Source organism: Hippichthys cyanospilos, chromosome 9 (genome assembly GCF_059441005.1).
Source record: "Hippichthys cyanospilos isolate Australia breed blue-spotted pipefish chromosome 9, RoL_Hcya_1.0, whole genome shotgun sequence".
In the NCBI taxonomy this organism is placed as follows: Eukaryota; Metazoa; Chordata; class Actinopteri; order Syngnathiformes; family Syngnathidae; genus Hippichthys; species Hippichthys cyanospilos.
In genome coordinates this window covers 2,192,805-2,207,500 of record NC_142377.1, presented here as the reverse complement: position 1 = coordinate 2,207,500, position 14,696 = coordinate 2,192,805, and the positions used below count along the sequence as shown (strand labels likewise).

The window sequence follows — 14,696 nt, the reverse complement described above, 5'->3', positions numbered from 1 at the left end:
TAATGGGTGGTCGAATGGATAAAAACTTAAATAAGGGAAGAAGACTAAGGTGAATTAATATTAAATCAGCGTAAGTGCTCAGGTAGAAGAATGCTGCTCTTCATATTTTCTTCTGTTCATATCCATAAGTTATATATTTGTTGCGCGTTGAATTAAGTGTATTTCAGATTTCCCACATTGTGAGCGCTCAGCGAACGTCTCGCCAGTGTAGCGTTGAATGCACGACGGAGCTCAAGTTCATTTGAACACAAATACCCGAAGTTGCACAGCATCCATGTTTCACCAAATTTATAATTGGTGTATATGCCAAATGAACGCAATTAATAAACAAGTCAAATGGATTAGCGTTCCGTGCTCTCTAATTGGCGCACTCTTAATTGATTCAACTGGCACAGACTTCAGTATTAGTTGACGGGACAGCCATTGCACAACGACTTACGACTTACCATATGGGCCGACCCAGAGGCAAAGTGTGAGCGGCTTTCACTGCAACAACAATTCAAACACACACTGGGTTTTAAAGCCAAATTTAAGTGGAATAGGACAAAATTGTCGCTTGAGTGCATACAAACAGGCAGGAATGTCTCTAGAAGGGATTCTGTCGAGGATTCAAAATATTTATTTGATAAAATAGCACAATGCATGTACTTTGAAAAAGGTGCGCAAAGAATGGCAAAAGCCTAATTTTAAGTTGAAATATTTATGTAAAATGAGTGATTATTGCCCTTTTCTTCGCTTTTGACCAAGAATCTCGACTGTTTTACTTTCATGTGTCAAAATTCCAGGATTTACACATGATTCTCGGACCTGAAGACACTGGCCAGCTGGGAGAACTACAAGTCGGTCAACGCTGGCTACAAGTTGACCAGAAGGTGCTGGCGCCCTCCTCCATCAAGAAGCAGAGCGTTGGGCTCATCAACCTCGACGCAGTCGCCAGGCTGAGGCTCCTTGCAAAGATCACGGGCAAGGAGGATCCAGAGGATGATCTCAGCGATGAAAGTGCGCGGGCTGGGGCAGGACCTGCGTTGGTGCTGACGCCAAGGGCAGGAGGTGATGAGGGCGTGGAAGGAGGCATCCAGGATCAGGCAGGCTGTTTTGACTTGCAGGCCAACCTGGGCTGTGCCAAGGCAGAGAAGAAGGCAAACGACAAGGTGGTCTTGGCCAAGGTTCCCAGGGAGCTGGCCGACCATCAACCGGACTCGTTGATAGACGAGTTGCTCCTCGCTGCCGTCGGCAACTACTGTATGTCGACTACGTGGCCAGGAAGGTCCAGGCCGACTCCTCTGTTGGCTGAGTTCTGTAAGCAGGAGCTTACCCAGGAAGTTATACAGGTTCAGGAAGCTGACCGGGGCCCACAAGTCATAGGCCAACAGGCTAAAGTGATGACGGACAAGGGCCAGATAACCGGCAAGACGTGCGGCGGCAATAGTGACATTGGAAGTCAATCTTATTGAGATTAAATAGAAAAATGCTAATTTTGCTTTTGTTGAGTAAAATTAAGAAGTGTCTGCATGCTTTCCTCAAGTATAAAGTTTCTGGTGTGAAAATTGAGTGATTTTATTTTTAAAAACGTAGGTCTAAGCTGCACAAAAAAAGTAGCTATTTTGGCCATAAACTTATAAAATGTTAAATATTGCTGTTGATCCTAAAAATATTTATTATTATTGCTGCATCTGGTGATTTTTGTGCATCAAGCATAAAATCTAAAGATAATCTAAAAGTCATTTTAAGTTTTGTTATACAAAAAAAAATAAATCTATATTTTATTAGGGAACAAATTTTATGATGGAGACATACATGCCTAAGGTAGGTGCCTGTTTTGGTTTTATGTCGCTAGTCACTTTGGTTTTGAAAATATTGAAATTTGAGGTTTTTGAAGATAGGCCCCCTACGGATCAGCCCTGGACCCCATTTCCCATCCACTAATAGTGAAGTCTGTGCAGCTGCAGACATCATAACTTTTACATGATGTTTTCATGATATTGAGATGTGATTTTAAGGTGCTGTTAATTACTTATAAAATTCTACACGGTTTAGCTCCTTCCTATCTCGTCGACTTAGTATCACCTTATGTTCCGCCCCGACAACTTCGATCGCAAAATGCCGGTTTGCTATCGACCCCACGGGCTAAAAAGAAGTCTGCGGGATCAAGGGCATTTTCCATTCGCGCGCCAGTACTATGGAATGCCCTACCTATGGAAGTTCGCGCAGCCACCTCAGTAGAAATCTTTAAATCCCGACTAAAAACACATTTATATTCAAAAGCATTTAGTTAATTTAGCCTGTCTGTAGCCTTCTTCCTTTTTCTTTTTTCCTGCCCCCCTCTTCCGGCTGGGGGAGGGGGCTAGCTAGATGGTGAGGGTTGACTTGACCGCCTCCATTGGGTCCTGCGTTGGTCGACCATCACGGGTTAGGAGTTCGGCCGTCTGCAGTCCACCTGGCTGGAATGTGGGATGGTTCCTGCCCAATGGCCTTGCCTGCTGTCAAGACATCACTGCACTATATAGCACATTATGTTTTCTGTAATTTATGTTGTTTCTGTGTCTGGTACATGCAGCATCCACTTCAACCTGTGGGCCTGGAAGGGGGCTCCTCCCACCTGTGGTCCCTTCTGGAGGTTTCTGATTTTCCCCTAATTTGGGGTTTTTGAGTTTTTCCTTCCCCTTCTGGGAGCTTTGACAGGGGATGCTGTTGTGTACCCTATACTGAAAAGATGTCTCTGTACGACCTCTTTTCATTCTGTGAAGCCCTTTGAGACTTCGGTGATTTAGGGCTATATAAATAAAATTTGATTGATATTCCTGTGTGTGAACAAGGATGGACTCGGACGTTGGTTGAGTCCGCCCGCTTTTTTTTTTTTTAATTGAAAATTATGCCATAGCAACTTCAGCTAACGCGACCTGCTGGTAGCTGCAATAGGCACTTGATGCTAATAGCCAAGTGACGTCCTCCACCTCTAACTCGTCCCATGACAGTAAGTAAGAATATGGCCGATACAAAAATGCACATCTGTGCGTCAAAACACACCTTATGTGGTTGACTGATCAATCTTGAATTGAAAATAATCCAATTTGAATTCAGGGTAAGGCATTCCTTGTGCCGTGAGGTGACTAGTCATCGTTACATTTCATTTGTGAGCATTACTTCATGCAGTTAAAACAACTCATTTGAGTTTCTCGGGTATTGTTAAATGTTTTACAATGAAATAAAACTTGAACATCGAAGGTGTACGTAGTTATGGGAGAAAAAAAAAATAAAAGACGGGATGGGCAAAAGAATCTGGACCGGCAGATTAGGCTTTTTGAGGACCATTGCTCAGTAATGGGCTGGAAAACTGTGATTAGCGCAACCCTATTTAAAACTCGTCTGTACTTGTGTTTGAACTTGACAAGATCATGCCAGCACTGACCTGTTGATTTGTGAGGGCATTTAGTGGCAGGAGGTAGACTATCTGCGTATTTGCAAAAGACAGTACAAAGTTCAGATATAACTTTTACTTTGGACAACATCATGATTCAATAAAATACACTGAGCTGTAAGAAGAAGAATTGGAGATTGAAGGAAAGCAGGTAAAAATGTGATGCTTTGGACTCACAGATTGAACGTGACTAGTTAAAAATCCGATGCTTTGGACTCACAGATGAACGTAACTGAATTGTTTATCAGATCATACATGTTGACCTCCACCATCTCTGCAGGGGAGCCAGCCTCCCCTTCCTTTGCCATAGCCACAAACACCTTCTGCGTCATCGTTGACTGTGGCTGTTGCTCAGGGTTGGCAGACTGCATTGCCTTGCCCTCTGCTTGGTGCACTGTGATCACCTGATTGGGGAACAAAAAACATTATTTTCACACGTTTCCCTATTTAAGGTGTTTAACGTGATTTTTGTATGCTTCGCAATGCTACACATTGACCAGAACTACAGTATTTATTGACTATTATGAATAGCAATTGCATAGTGAATTTTAGCGTTAGTTTACCTTGTCATTATTGCTAGCTGCGACAGTGATCTGGCTGACAAGGTTTCCAAGTGCTGGTGAATCCACCGTGGAAAGCGGTAGCACATCTCCTAACGAATCCCCTAACCTCTCGATGAGGAAGTGGCGAGAGGACAATCCTCCACGTGGTTTCTTCTCACTAACTTCATGTTACTATGGCACCGCTCTGAATCGCTTGTCAAATTACTGGGCCTATTTGGTGAAGTGGTGTCGCGCACAAAGCGCACCAAACGATTATATACATCTTGTCTTTATCTCTGAGCAACTGAAAGTAATGGCCATATGTCCATCTTGTGTACGTATCGTCTATATTCAAGCTGTCGTCTGAAACTAACAGCAAGAAAAGTTTGCCCCTGACTTATCTCCTCTGATCTCGCTGTGTTTTTGAGGGGAAAACGACACCACTTTCAGGCTAAAAATGCTTTGTAATACATTGCAGTACTCTCATTTTCAACAAGTACAATAATACGATTTTTGTGTGTGTGATATATTACACTACCGCGATACAGCAAAAAGTAATGCATGACAGTGAATACATTGCTTTTGAAATGTATTACTCCCAACACTGATAGTAATAGTAATAATAATAATTTGAACCGTTCACCTTTCCAATCGCAAGTCACTTAGACCAGTAGTCCCCGACCACTGGTCGGCATCCCGGTATCGGTCGGCGGGTCAACTGGAACCGGGCTGCATGGGCTGCCCCCAAAATTTGGATGTTTTGGAACTGATTTACTTTGGCTTGATCTTTGTTTTGGGCACCGCTTCTGACCACTGTTGATATTTCAATTTGTCCTTCAGTCAAGAAGTACGGTGTGCCTTGAGAGCAGTCACTGTCGTGTGACACACACGTTGTTCTGTCTCTGTTTAAGTCTGGCCTACGAGTGTCTTTAAGGTACTTTCTTTGTAAGATTGTTGCCATTTATGATAAAATGCCCCCAAATTAGTTTTTTTGTTGATCCAACAACTTGTGACTGTAGATAGCATGGTAGCTAATGTTAGTGTTTATCCTCAACATGTTATAAAGTGATGCCTTGTATGCATTTTGCTCGTTACCATTTTCATTTGTGCCAGGTATTTCCCTCCACTATATGATAGCATATGCAAATGTTTTGCATTAATAAGAACTCATTTGCATTTAATTAATGTTTTGTATTGAGATGAATAGCATTTGTAATTCAGTTATATGATTGACTTCATGTTATTTGTGTACATTTTTGTACATTTTGAGACATTAGCAGGCTGACAATGACCAATTAAGGCCAGCAAACACTACTACCATTTAGTTCACACATACATAATGTTATATGTATATGACACATGTATTAGTGACCTTAAAGACGGTGCTTTGAAAACATCCCATGAGTGAACTTGTGAGTGGAACAGCCTGGTAGCATCTTCTTTTTAATGATGATTTTCATGCTTGACTGTCCCCTATCGTTTAAAACTTGAACACCTAAAACCACAACAGATTGTTTGTAGTGACTGGTTATATTTTCAGATAATACAGCCCTAGTGCTTTTTAGGAAGTTTGTTCCTTTATTTTGGGAAGCTAACAATGTCTTTAACTACTGTTACATTTGGGCTCTTTTGGCACATATTATTAGATAGGTGACTTAAGCTAGGCTGTGCATGTTGCTGTGACCTTTACTAGCTTTGCATCTTTCTATCCATCTGCACCCTGGCACATGCCATCTAGTTGGAACTGGTTAGGACCATAAGGCAGTCCTTCTAAAATAACGGGGCGGTCCCCCCTTGGAGGGTGAGGCAATGCCTGAGGGGGCACGGATGACCCCAGGGAAAAGGCTTTGATTTGGCCATGTGAAGCGCAATTACAAGAAAATAAGAATTATTTTTTGGGCATCATTTCAGGCACTTTGATATTTCTTTCTGTATTTTTCAGTTTAGACTAACTAACCTGTATAAACACGATAACAAAGTTGACACTTGTTTAAAGTTGATTTATATTTCTTTTTTCTTTTGTTAAGGTTAGGATGGTTTTAAGTACACATATACAATTTTTATAGACAATAATCTTATTTATAGCTGGCGTGGCAAGAGGGGGTGTGTGAAAGTGTCCTTTTAATAGAAAGGTTTGTGCCTGCTCCCTAGGGGTTAAGATTTTTTTTTGTTGAAATATTTGAACACGAGAAATTTACTGTATCTGTGCCTGTATTGATAAATGTAAGAAGAATCTAATTTTAGGATATTTTAAGGAGAGTGTGGCCAGAAATGCAAATCCATAAGAAAAATGCATTTTGAAGTTTTTAGCCTGTAACTATGATCAAGGAGCTCAAAAACGGATGCTATTTTGAGCCAATGGTTAATGGCAAATATTTATAAATCAAAATGTGATTGCATAATATAATTCAAGTGAGCTCTTACAGTATGTGCGTTGGAGGCCTCCTCACCAGCCACTTCCTGTGACTGCTGAGCTTCCATGTGGTATGAGAAGAGGTGCTCCTGTAGCTCCTTCTGGGATGTGCTGACCAAGGTACAGAGAGGGCAGATGAAATGGTTGGTGCCTGTTGCGTTCTGGCTGCAAATGTGCTCCTGCAACGCCTTGGACCCACTGAACGAAGCATGACAAAGCGTGCAATGAAGGGTGGATGCCGCAGAACCTGAGGAAGGGGGATCACACACACACACACACACACAAAAATGACATGTTGAAAAACAATAAGTAGGGATGCAAGATCATTCGGGCCGATAATTATTGACAAAAATCTGTATCACTTGTATTGAATTGATATCAGTAAAATAATTCAATCTTGAATGCAGTCTGTCCATTAGCCAATTATTAACAGCACTTCCCATCACTTGCGTCACCAAAATATGCCCCCTGTCCTCCCACAAAAGTAACAATTAACCCTCTATCATCCTGAACCAAAAGCCTAAAGCTAAACCCAGCTTTCCTTTCAATCACTCAATTAAGCTAATACGGTAGACAAGTTTATGACTAACTACACTAAATCCATGTGTAATCTGTCTCCCCCTAGCAGTAGACTGCAAAAAGCAATCACGCCTACAAGAATACACATACTGTATTGCTGTTTGAATAACTTTAACCTCAAGAGTCATTGTTTGAAAGCGCATTTTCAGAAACAGCTGTACAAAACAAAACACACCTTTGAACACTTGTCATCCATCACATAGTTTAATTTGCTAGAATATGCCTTTTAGGGGGAATTTTATAACTTCTTGCATTTCGTGGCTAAGAGCCAAATGCTCTCACCTCCTTGCTCAGCCCAGTATGGGACGGGACGTGGCGGGTCGGTCGGTCAGTCGTTTGGTCTGTCTGTCCGTCTGTCCACCCGCCCGTCCGTCTGTCTTCTTGAGCCGCTTATCCTCACACGGGTCAATGGCTTGCTGGTTTTGGGCAGTGGGCGGGGGACACCCTGAACTGGTTGCCAGCCATTTGCAGGGCACACAGAGACAAACAACCATTCACACACTCAATCACACCTAAGGGCAACTTAGTATATGTCCAATACACCTTGGCTCGGGAAGAACACGCAAACTACACACAAGAAGGCCGGAGTGAGGTGGTTTTGAACCCGATCGGGTCCAGTAAGGCGGACCTGAGCCGTCTATGTTTTAAAAGCAATTCTAATTCTAAACATTGCTTTAGATTTTAGGTCAGTACAATGAGTGCATTGACCAAGATTGTGAGCAGTATTTCATGTATTTCACTGGCCATGCAACTCAGACCACCTGTACAAGAGGGGCTAAAGCAGATTGTGTACAGTATGTATTTCAGTTAACAAAACCATGCCTGAAATGCAGCACAAAGATTGACTTGGCAGCCATGCTTGCTGAATGAGGACAAAGTGTTGATCAGTGCAATATGTTAAAGACAATCAAACCTCTTAACAGCAGCTGCTGCATAATAATGCTCTCAAGCTCAGTTATTCTATGGTGACTAAAATGACAGCTACTGTTCTGCTGGTCTTAGTTTGTTGTTCTTAAAATGATAGTCATTTAGTGGCTCGTCTGCAAAAAGTAGTAACGAACTGCCCACCTCTACTAATGATGATGATGATAATAAACAAATAAAACTGGTATGAGGGGTAGGACAGTCTGAAAAGGTATGTTTTAAGTCTAGGTTTAGGGAGTGAGAGGGACTCAATGGTGCAAAATCCTTACAAAAGTAATGCAATTACTATAATGCATTACTTCTCTCCCTACAACATTGACAGCCCCCCCCCCCCCCCCCCCCCCCTCGTCCCTCCATAACCATTGACCACGTCAGGAGGAAGCTTTGTCCCAGGAAAAGCAGCGGGCCCAGATAATGTGCCCCCACGACTGCTCAAGACCTGTGCTGCTGAATTGGGTGAACCCCTCTAGCACGTCTTCAACCTTAGCCTACCGCTAGTGAAAGTGGCCACCATATGGAAAAACATCCTGTATTTCTATGTTCCTAAAAAGAAGCGTCCCAGTCAGCCTGAATGACTACAGACCGGTGGAACTCACATCACAGCTGATGAAGACGCAGGAGCGGCTCTTCCTCAACCTCCTCAGGCCCCATGTGCAGCTGGCTCAGAACCCCCTTCAGTTTGCTTATCGCGCAGCGATGGTGTGGATGATGCTATCCTCCATCTTCTACATCGTGCCCACTTGCATCTGGATAAAGGAGGGGACACTGTGATCATCCTTTTTCTGGATTTTTCAAATGCCTTTAACACCATCCAGCACCCCAAGCTTCAGGAAAAGCTGAGGATGATGCAAGTGGACCCCAGTCTGATGTCCTGGATATCAGACTATATTACTGATGGATTGCAGTACGTCAGGCTGAAAACAACGTCTGACGGCATGGCCTGCAACACAGGAGCCCCTCAAGGGACTGTGCTGGCCCTCCTTGCTGATGATGCAGCCATTATGAGATGTATTAAGGAGGATAGAGAAGGAGAGTACAGGGGTCTGATTAAGGACTTAGTTGCATCGAGCGAGGAGAACTGCATACAGCTCAATGTAAACTCCATAACTCCAGTTTTGTTTGAACTCGTTACAACTTTATTTAAGACAACTGCCTCCTGCACATCCAAAACAACTCCTAAATTCCATGCTTCCCCAGCACCCTCCCCACATACCAAGAGCATCGCTGCCCTCTAGCAGTATGGCATGTGAAGTTGGTTCTCCAAATTAAACAACAATCTCAGTCTCTTCAAAAAAAAAAAGTCCACTAACACAAAGATGTGCACTTTGCAGTTGAAATAATATCAGAACATGAATGTGTTGTAATAAAGGAATGAACGGTATAAACTACATTTGCAATTCACTTGATTGTCCAATACCCTTCATAGAGCGCCTTCAACAAGATGCAATATTTTTTTTTTAATGTCACAATCTGGCCAGTCTTTAAATTGACACTTCTATCATGCTGTTGTCCTTCTGCCCACAAGTCTTCCATATCGGACAACGGATGTGTCTCTTTGTTCCCAGGATGGATCTCTCCAGCTGGCTCACCAGTCATGTCATTGTCACATTGTTGCCTGTTGTTGTACTCTTCATCACACACAATCTGAGAGTCATCTTCATATTCCTCAGTAACTTTCTTTAGTATAAATTGTAAAAAACCTTGTCACCAAGAACTTCTCACCTGTGTGACGCAATTGTTTCCTTAGTGCTCTGCGCATTCTGTCCGAGCATTCAGATTCAGTAAAACCCTCCCTTGCTGCATGTAGAGCTGAAATATGCTTGGCCAGTCATTCATTTTTTGTGGTACCTTCTCAGGCAGGCGCTTTGTCCAAGAGCACGGAAAGTAGATTGGGATTCTGTCAAAATACCAGCTGATGTGGACTGTAGCCATGGACACATTGCATACACTTCTTTGTCATCAAAGCTCAATCCATTGCAGTGATCCAGTTGCACCCAGTGCTGTTTTTTATATTTTCATTATGATCTCAGTTAGGGTGTAATTATGTCGTTCTAACAACCCGTTACTCCAAGGACTGTAGATCGCAGTTGTCTTTACTTCTATGTTAAAATTCTCAGCCATGTCCCTTACTTCTTCATTATTGAACTCGCCACCGTTGTCACTGAAGAGTCTTTTAGGTGGGCCATGCACACTGATCCAGTCATGAATGAAATGTTTAAACTATCTCAGAAGACTTCTTGGTAGTCAGAACACTTCCTGCAATTAAACGAGTGAACTGATCAATAATATGTAGGTACCACTCTCCTGGCTCCAGCTCATGCAAATCAACAGCAACAGTTTCATTATATGTTGAGGCAAGTGGTAAGCCAACAGTGGGTCTAGGTTTAACCCTACAATATTTTTGACACACTTCACATTGAGCTACTATCTTCTGCAGCAGGTTAACACATTAATTGTATTTGTTTCCAGAACTGTTCAAAAGCCTTTGCAATTTGTCAGTCGAGGCGTTTCCAAATTGTTTGTGGAGTTTCTCTAAAACTTTCATTTTCTCATCCGTTTTCATTGTATCTGTTATTGTTAGTATTTCTTCTTCACTAGCTCTTGTGTAGTCTGAATTAGCATTGCATTTACCCTCACTGTCCACAATGCTTACACAGTAATGTCCAGAACTAGTGAAATCTAGTTTGAGAGACTTGTTGAACATTACTGCCCTGTCTTTCTCCATGTCCAAAACCTGCTCTTTTTAGGGATATCTTGCTTAGGAGTAGGGCTATGTCACCAGGTACAACTTCAGTTTCTATATTCCACTTTGTATGTCCAATTTTTGCAGTTATCTTTACATCCTTGACTGAGTAAACCACTTTTCCATCTCCAAACTTAAATGGTCTGTGACTTTGTTTTTCAGTTTCTTTCATAGTATTCACACTTTTCTCTCCTAATACTGCGCTGTAGTGTTCAAGCCATTGTTCTCCACACACTGTTCTTGTGCAAGCAAGAACAGCAATCATAACAAGCAATCATTGCGGAGCCATAACATTGAGCCATAAATATTTGTGTATCTGTTGGCGCTTCCTTGGTGAATAGAGTAACATTGCACTCTTCTACTCCCGTTTGATGATCCTCTGTTATCTTTACACTCTCATCTTTGTGTGGGCAGTCTCTATCCCAGTGAAATGTACTTTGGCACACTGCACATTTTAATCACCGCCCGTACTTGTCAAGAGGATTTGTACCGTTTTGTCGAGTCTTCATTCGCAGAGTCTTCTGCCAGGTCTTGCCTTTTTGACATTGCTGGTCAGTAACATACACCATTTCCTGGCTGATGCCGTCCATCACGACCCTCCCGTTTCCGCCAAAAATCCTCTTCAGCGCTGATTTCATGTTCACAGGTTATGTCACTGCATGTTGTTAAAGCCAGCTGCCTGTCTGCCATATCCAAGCACGCAGTGTCAAGCAGCTTAAAAGCCAAAACAGCATCGGGTAACTCCATGTTGTATTTCCGCATTTGTGAATATCGCTGCTCAAACTCAATAATATAGTCCGCCATTGACACATTCACGTCTTTCATAATCCAGTCAAAAGTGGAGTAAGCCTCGTATATTCTGTTTTTCTCTTCTTTGAGGAACACTCCAAGTTTAGCAAAAAGAATGTTCATTCCAGCGTCCACATTTAGCTCATCGACTGGAATTTCCATCGATGTTTCTCCCACCCTACCTGATAGCGCCAACGCGACTGCAAGGGCTTGTTCCTCCAAGTTGGTGACTCTTGTCCAGATTCCGACTTCATTTTTCCAACTTTCGTAAGGTTTTCCTTCTTCAATATGTGGCGAAACTCTAGAGTTACTAACCATCCTCTGCTACCACTGTTACCTCAGATAATGACTCCGGTTTTGTCTGAACTCGTTACAACTTTATTTCGGGCAACTGCCTCCTGGACGTCCACAACAACTCCTAAACTCCACGCTTCCCCAGCACCCTCCCCACATACCAAGAGCATCACTGCTCTCTAGCAGTATAGCATGTGAAGTTGGTTCTCCAAATTAAACAACACTCAACACCTCTACAACCAAGGAGCTGGTCATCAGCTTTGGAAAATCTAGGCCGTGTCCATGGCCAGTGGTGATCGGGGGGGACAAGGTGGGAGTTGTACAGAACTACAAGTACCTCAGGGTGTGGCTAGACTGGACTGGTCATGCAACTCAGACCACCTGAACAAGAGGGGCCAGAGCAGAATGTACTTTCTGAGGAGACTACGATCCTTTAACATCTGCAAGAAACCCCTGTGGAGTTTTATGCTGTGGTATGCTGGGGAGGTAGCATATCAAGAAGGACCTCCAACAGTCTGGACAAACTTATCGGTATGTAGAGAACTTTGTTTAACTCATTTATTTGTACGTTTTTATTTTACATTTACAGAAATCTGGGTATCATTTACAAGTCCAAGGGAGCAATAATATTTATTTTGGGATAATTCTGAGCATGTAAGTATACTTAGGTCTAGTTTAAGGTCATTCCTTTAGAATGTCAAATCCATATTTCCAGGTATGTTGGTGAGAAAAATCTAAAAGAAATGCAATAGTTGTGTAATACCTTACATTTCCAATACAGTAATTTTATAATGTAACTAATTACTTTGGAATGACAGTAATAAGTAACAATGCTTTACAGAGCTTGACAGCAGTGCCAGATTGCTCTGCATTTCATCGAGGTGAAACGGACATGGGGGAACATGGGAGTTGAAGTGTGGATGAGAAAACATAAATCAAACTGGAGCGGCTAAGCTGAGTTGGCTAGGTCCTAAAAATGTGCGTGTGCACATGTATACACGCTGCTAAGTTAGTTTTGTGAGTGTAGTTATTCTTTGAAGCATAACTATAAAACGCTTAAACCTTTGGTAGGCACAAACATTGCCTTTATTAGGCACGCCTTTTTCTGTTTTTACGTCCTAAACAGGCAAGAATTTTCAGGATTTTAGACAAATGTAGGTGTACATTAGCATTTAAAGGGACAATATGTAAGATTTAGACCGTGACGCGAAAAATTGCACACTCCCTTTAAGCAATGGCTGTTCCAGGGGCTTTCGGCTGAAACTGGTCGCTGTGCCCTGTAAAGGGTTGGATTTAGTTGGAACTTAATTACATTGGACCAGTGTATAATGTGTGTGCTTGACCATGACAGCATTTTTCAAAGCAACAGTATGAGTTTCATTGATGAAAATATTTGTCACCTTCATGTTCAGCGTCTTTATGTTTGGCCAGGGTGGAGGCACAAGGGAAGAACCTGAAACAGATGTCACACTGAACTAAGGTCTTCGGTTGCTGTGTCTGGTTTCCAAAAACCTCAGGGTGTTTGGTCCTATTATGGTACCATAGGCCTGACAGTTGCTGTGGCAACACAGAAGGCAAGGAACAGTCACAATACAAACTTCAAAGTCTGCACCAAAACTAACAGGTAATGAAACAATGACCACACACGCACGCACGCACGCGCGCACACACACTCACGCATACACACAAGCGCACGCACACACTTGCACGCACACACACACACACACACCCTCCTCAGTTGTGTGAGGTCTAACAAGGAGAAGCCCATCCTACCTGGTAAGATTTACTGCACAGGCTGCAGACATATGGCTTGACTCCAGTGTGTATAAACTTGTGTTTCTCCAACAATGCAGCATTGGTGAAAACTTTGTTGCATGTGTGACACTTGTGCAACAACTTAACGTGGAGCTCTTCTATGTGCTCCTGATGCTCCTTTAAAGTCTGGAAGCTGACACAACACTTCTGACAGTGGAGGGGCAGTGTCATGTCTAACAGGAAGCAGGAGAAAACACTGTGGATTTTATGCTTATGGAGTTTGGAAAGTTAACAATATCAGCAAAGGGATACTGTAGGCAAGTTCAATTCAAAATGCTTTATTACGATAGTTCCATTAAAAATCTAATTTATGACCAATTTCTCATTGTTCCCAATGAATGGGATGTCAAAAATGTTTTGTGTAAATACTGTACATAAACTAGGTGCATTTGTTTTCAGAAGTCCCAATTAAAACATCACTGTTTTGTTGGTTCCATAATCGTCTGTCATAATTGTGCAATGTTACGGGAGTCATTACATAAATGATCTTTTTAGAAATAAATGTTAACTAAGTTAAATTTTTTTAAGATTCGAAACCACAGTTGTCGGACTCCAGTCCTCTAGTGCCGGTACCCTGCATATTTTCGAATCCTCGCTCTCAAACACACCTGATTCAAATGGTTAGGATCATTTTCAAGCTCCTGCAGAGCTTGCTAATAAGCTACTAAGTTGAATCAGGTGTGTTGGGGAGCAAAAACCGAAAAACATGCAGGACTGGAGTTTGACACCCATAATCTAGACTATGTACTAGGGCTGAGTGATAATATCGATACATCGATACATTGCAATACGAAGTGACGCAATACGCATATTGCAATACAACATTCATTTTCCAATATATTGCGTATCGATTTTGAAATGCCTTATTTTCCTAATATTTCGTTTTTTACATCAATCTGCTCTGGGGTGGCTTTTGTAGCATGACTTTTGTCATGTTATGAATCGTGTTTAAATATAAATCATTCCAAGCGCTTGAAAAACGCCACATTATAAGTAACAATAATGTTGCGTGTATAGTGTGAGGGAGAGCGTGGAGGAGGCGCATGCGCAGCAGGAGAGGAAGTTGTTGAGGAGGACAAACAAAAAACTCTCCTGTTCATGTTGTTTGAAGTAAACTCTTGTATGTGTTCCAGAGAAGTGCAATAATACCTGAGCAGCCATATTAACTAGCAGTAGAAT

At 42.2% G+C, this 14,696-nt stretch overlaps 1 protein-coding gene across 9 annotated transcripts in view; it reads right to left on the bottom strand.

Annotated features, from left to right (window-relative positions):
* zbtb40 (zinc finger and BTB domain containing 40) overlaps positions 1–14,696 on the bottom strand; it is a 31,867-nt gene that overhangs the window by 902 nt on the left and 16,269 nt on the right. For 6 of the 9 annotated variants that reach the window (XM_088423313.1, XM_088423315.1, XM_088423312.1 and 3 more), the window contains exons 9-12: positions 13,476–13,690; positions 13,103–13,259; positions 6,385–6,620; positions 3,480–3,822 (exon numbers count right to left, since the gene is read on the bottom strand). In XM_088423313.1, coding sequence (XP_088279439.1) covers positions 3,613–3,822; positions 6,385–6,620; positions 13,103–13,259; positions 13,476–13,690 — 818 coding nt within the window. In that variant the 3' untranslated portion in view covers positions 3,480–3,612. Of the gene's footprint in view, positions 3,452–3,479; positions 3,823–6,384; positions 6,621–6,682; positions 7,403–8,472; positions 8,623–13,102; positions 13,260–13,475; positions 13,691–14,696 lie in introns of those variants that run through there. The other 3 variants (XM_088423316.1, XR_015866588.1, XR_015866589.1) reach the window with 3 other exon arrangements.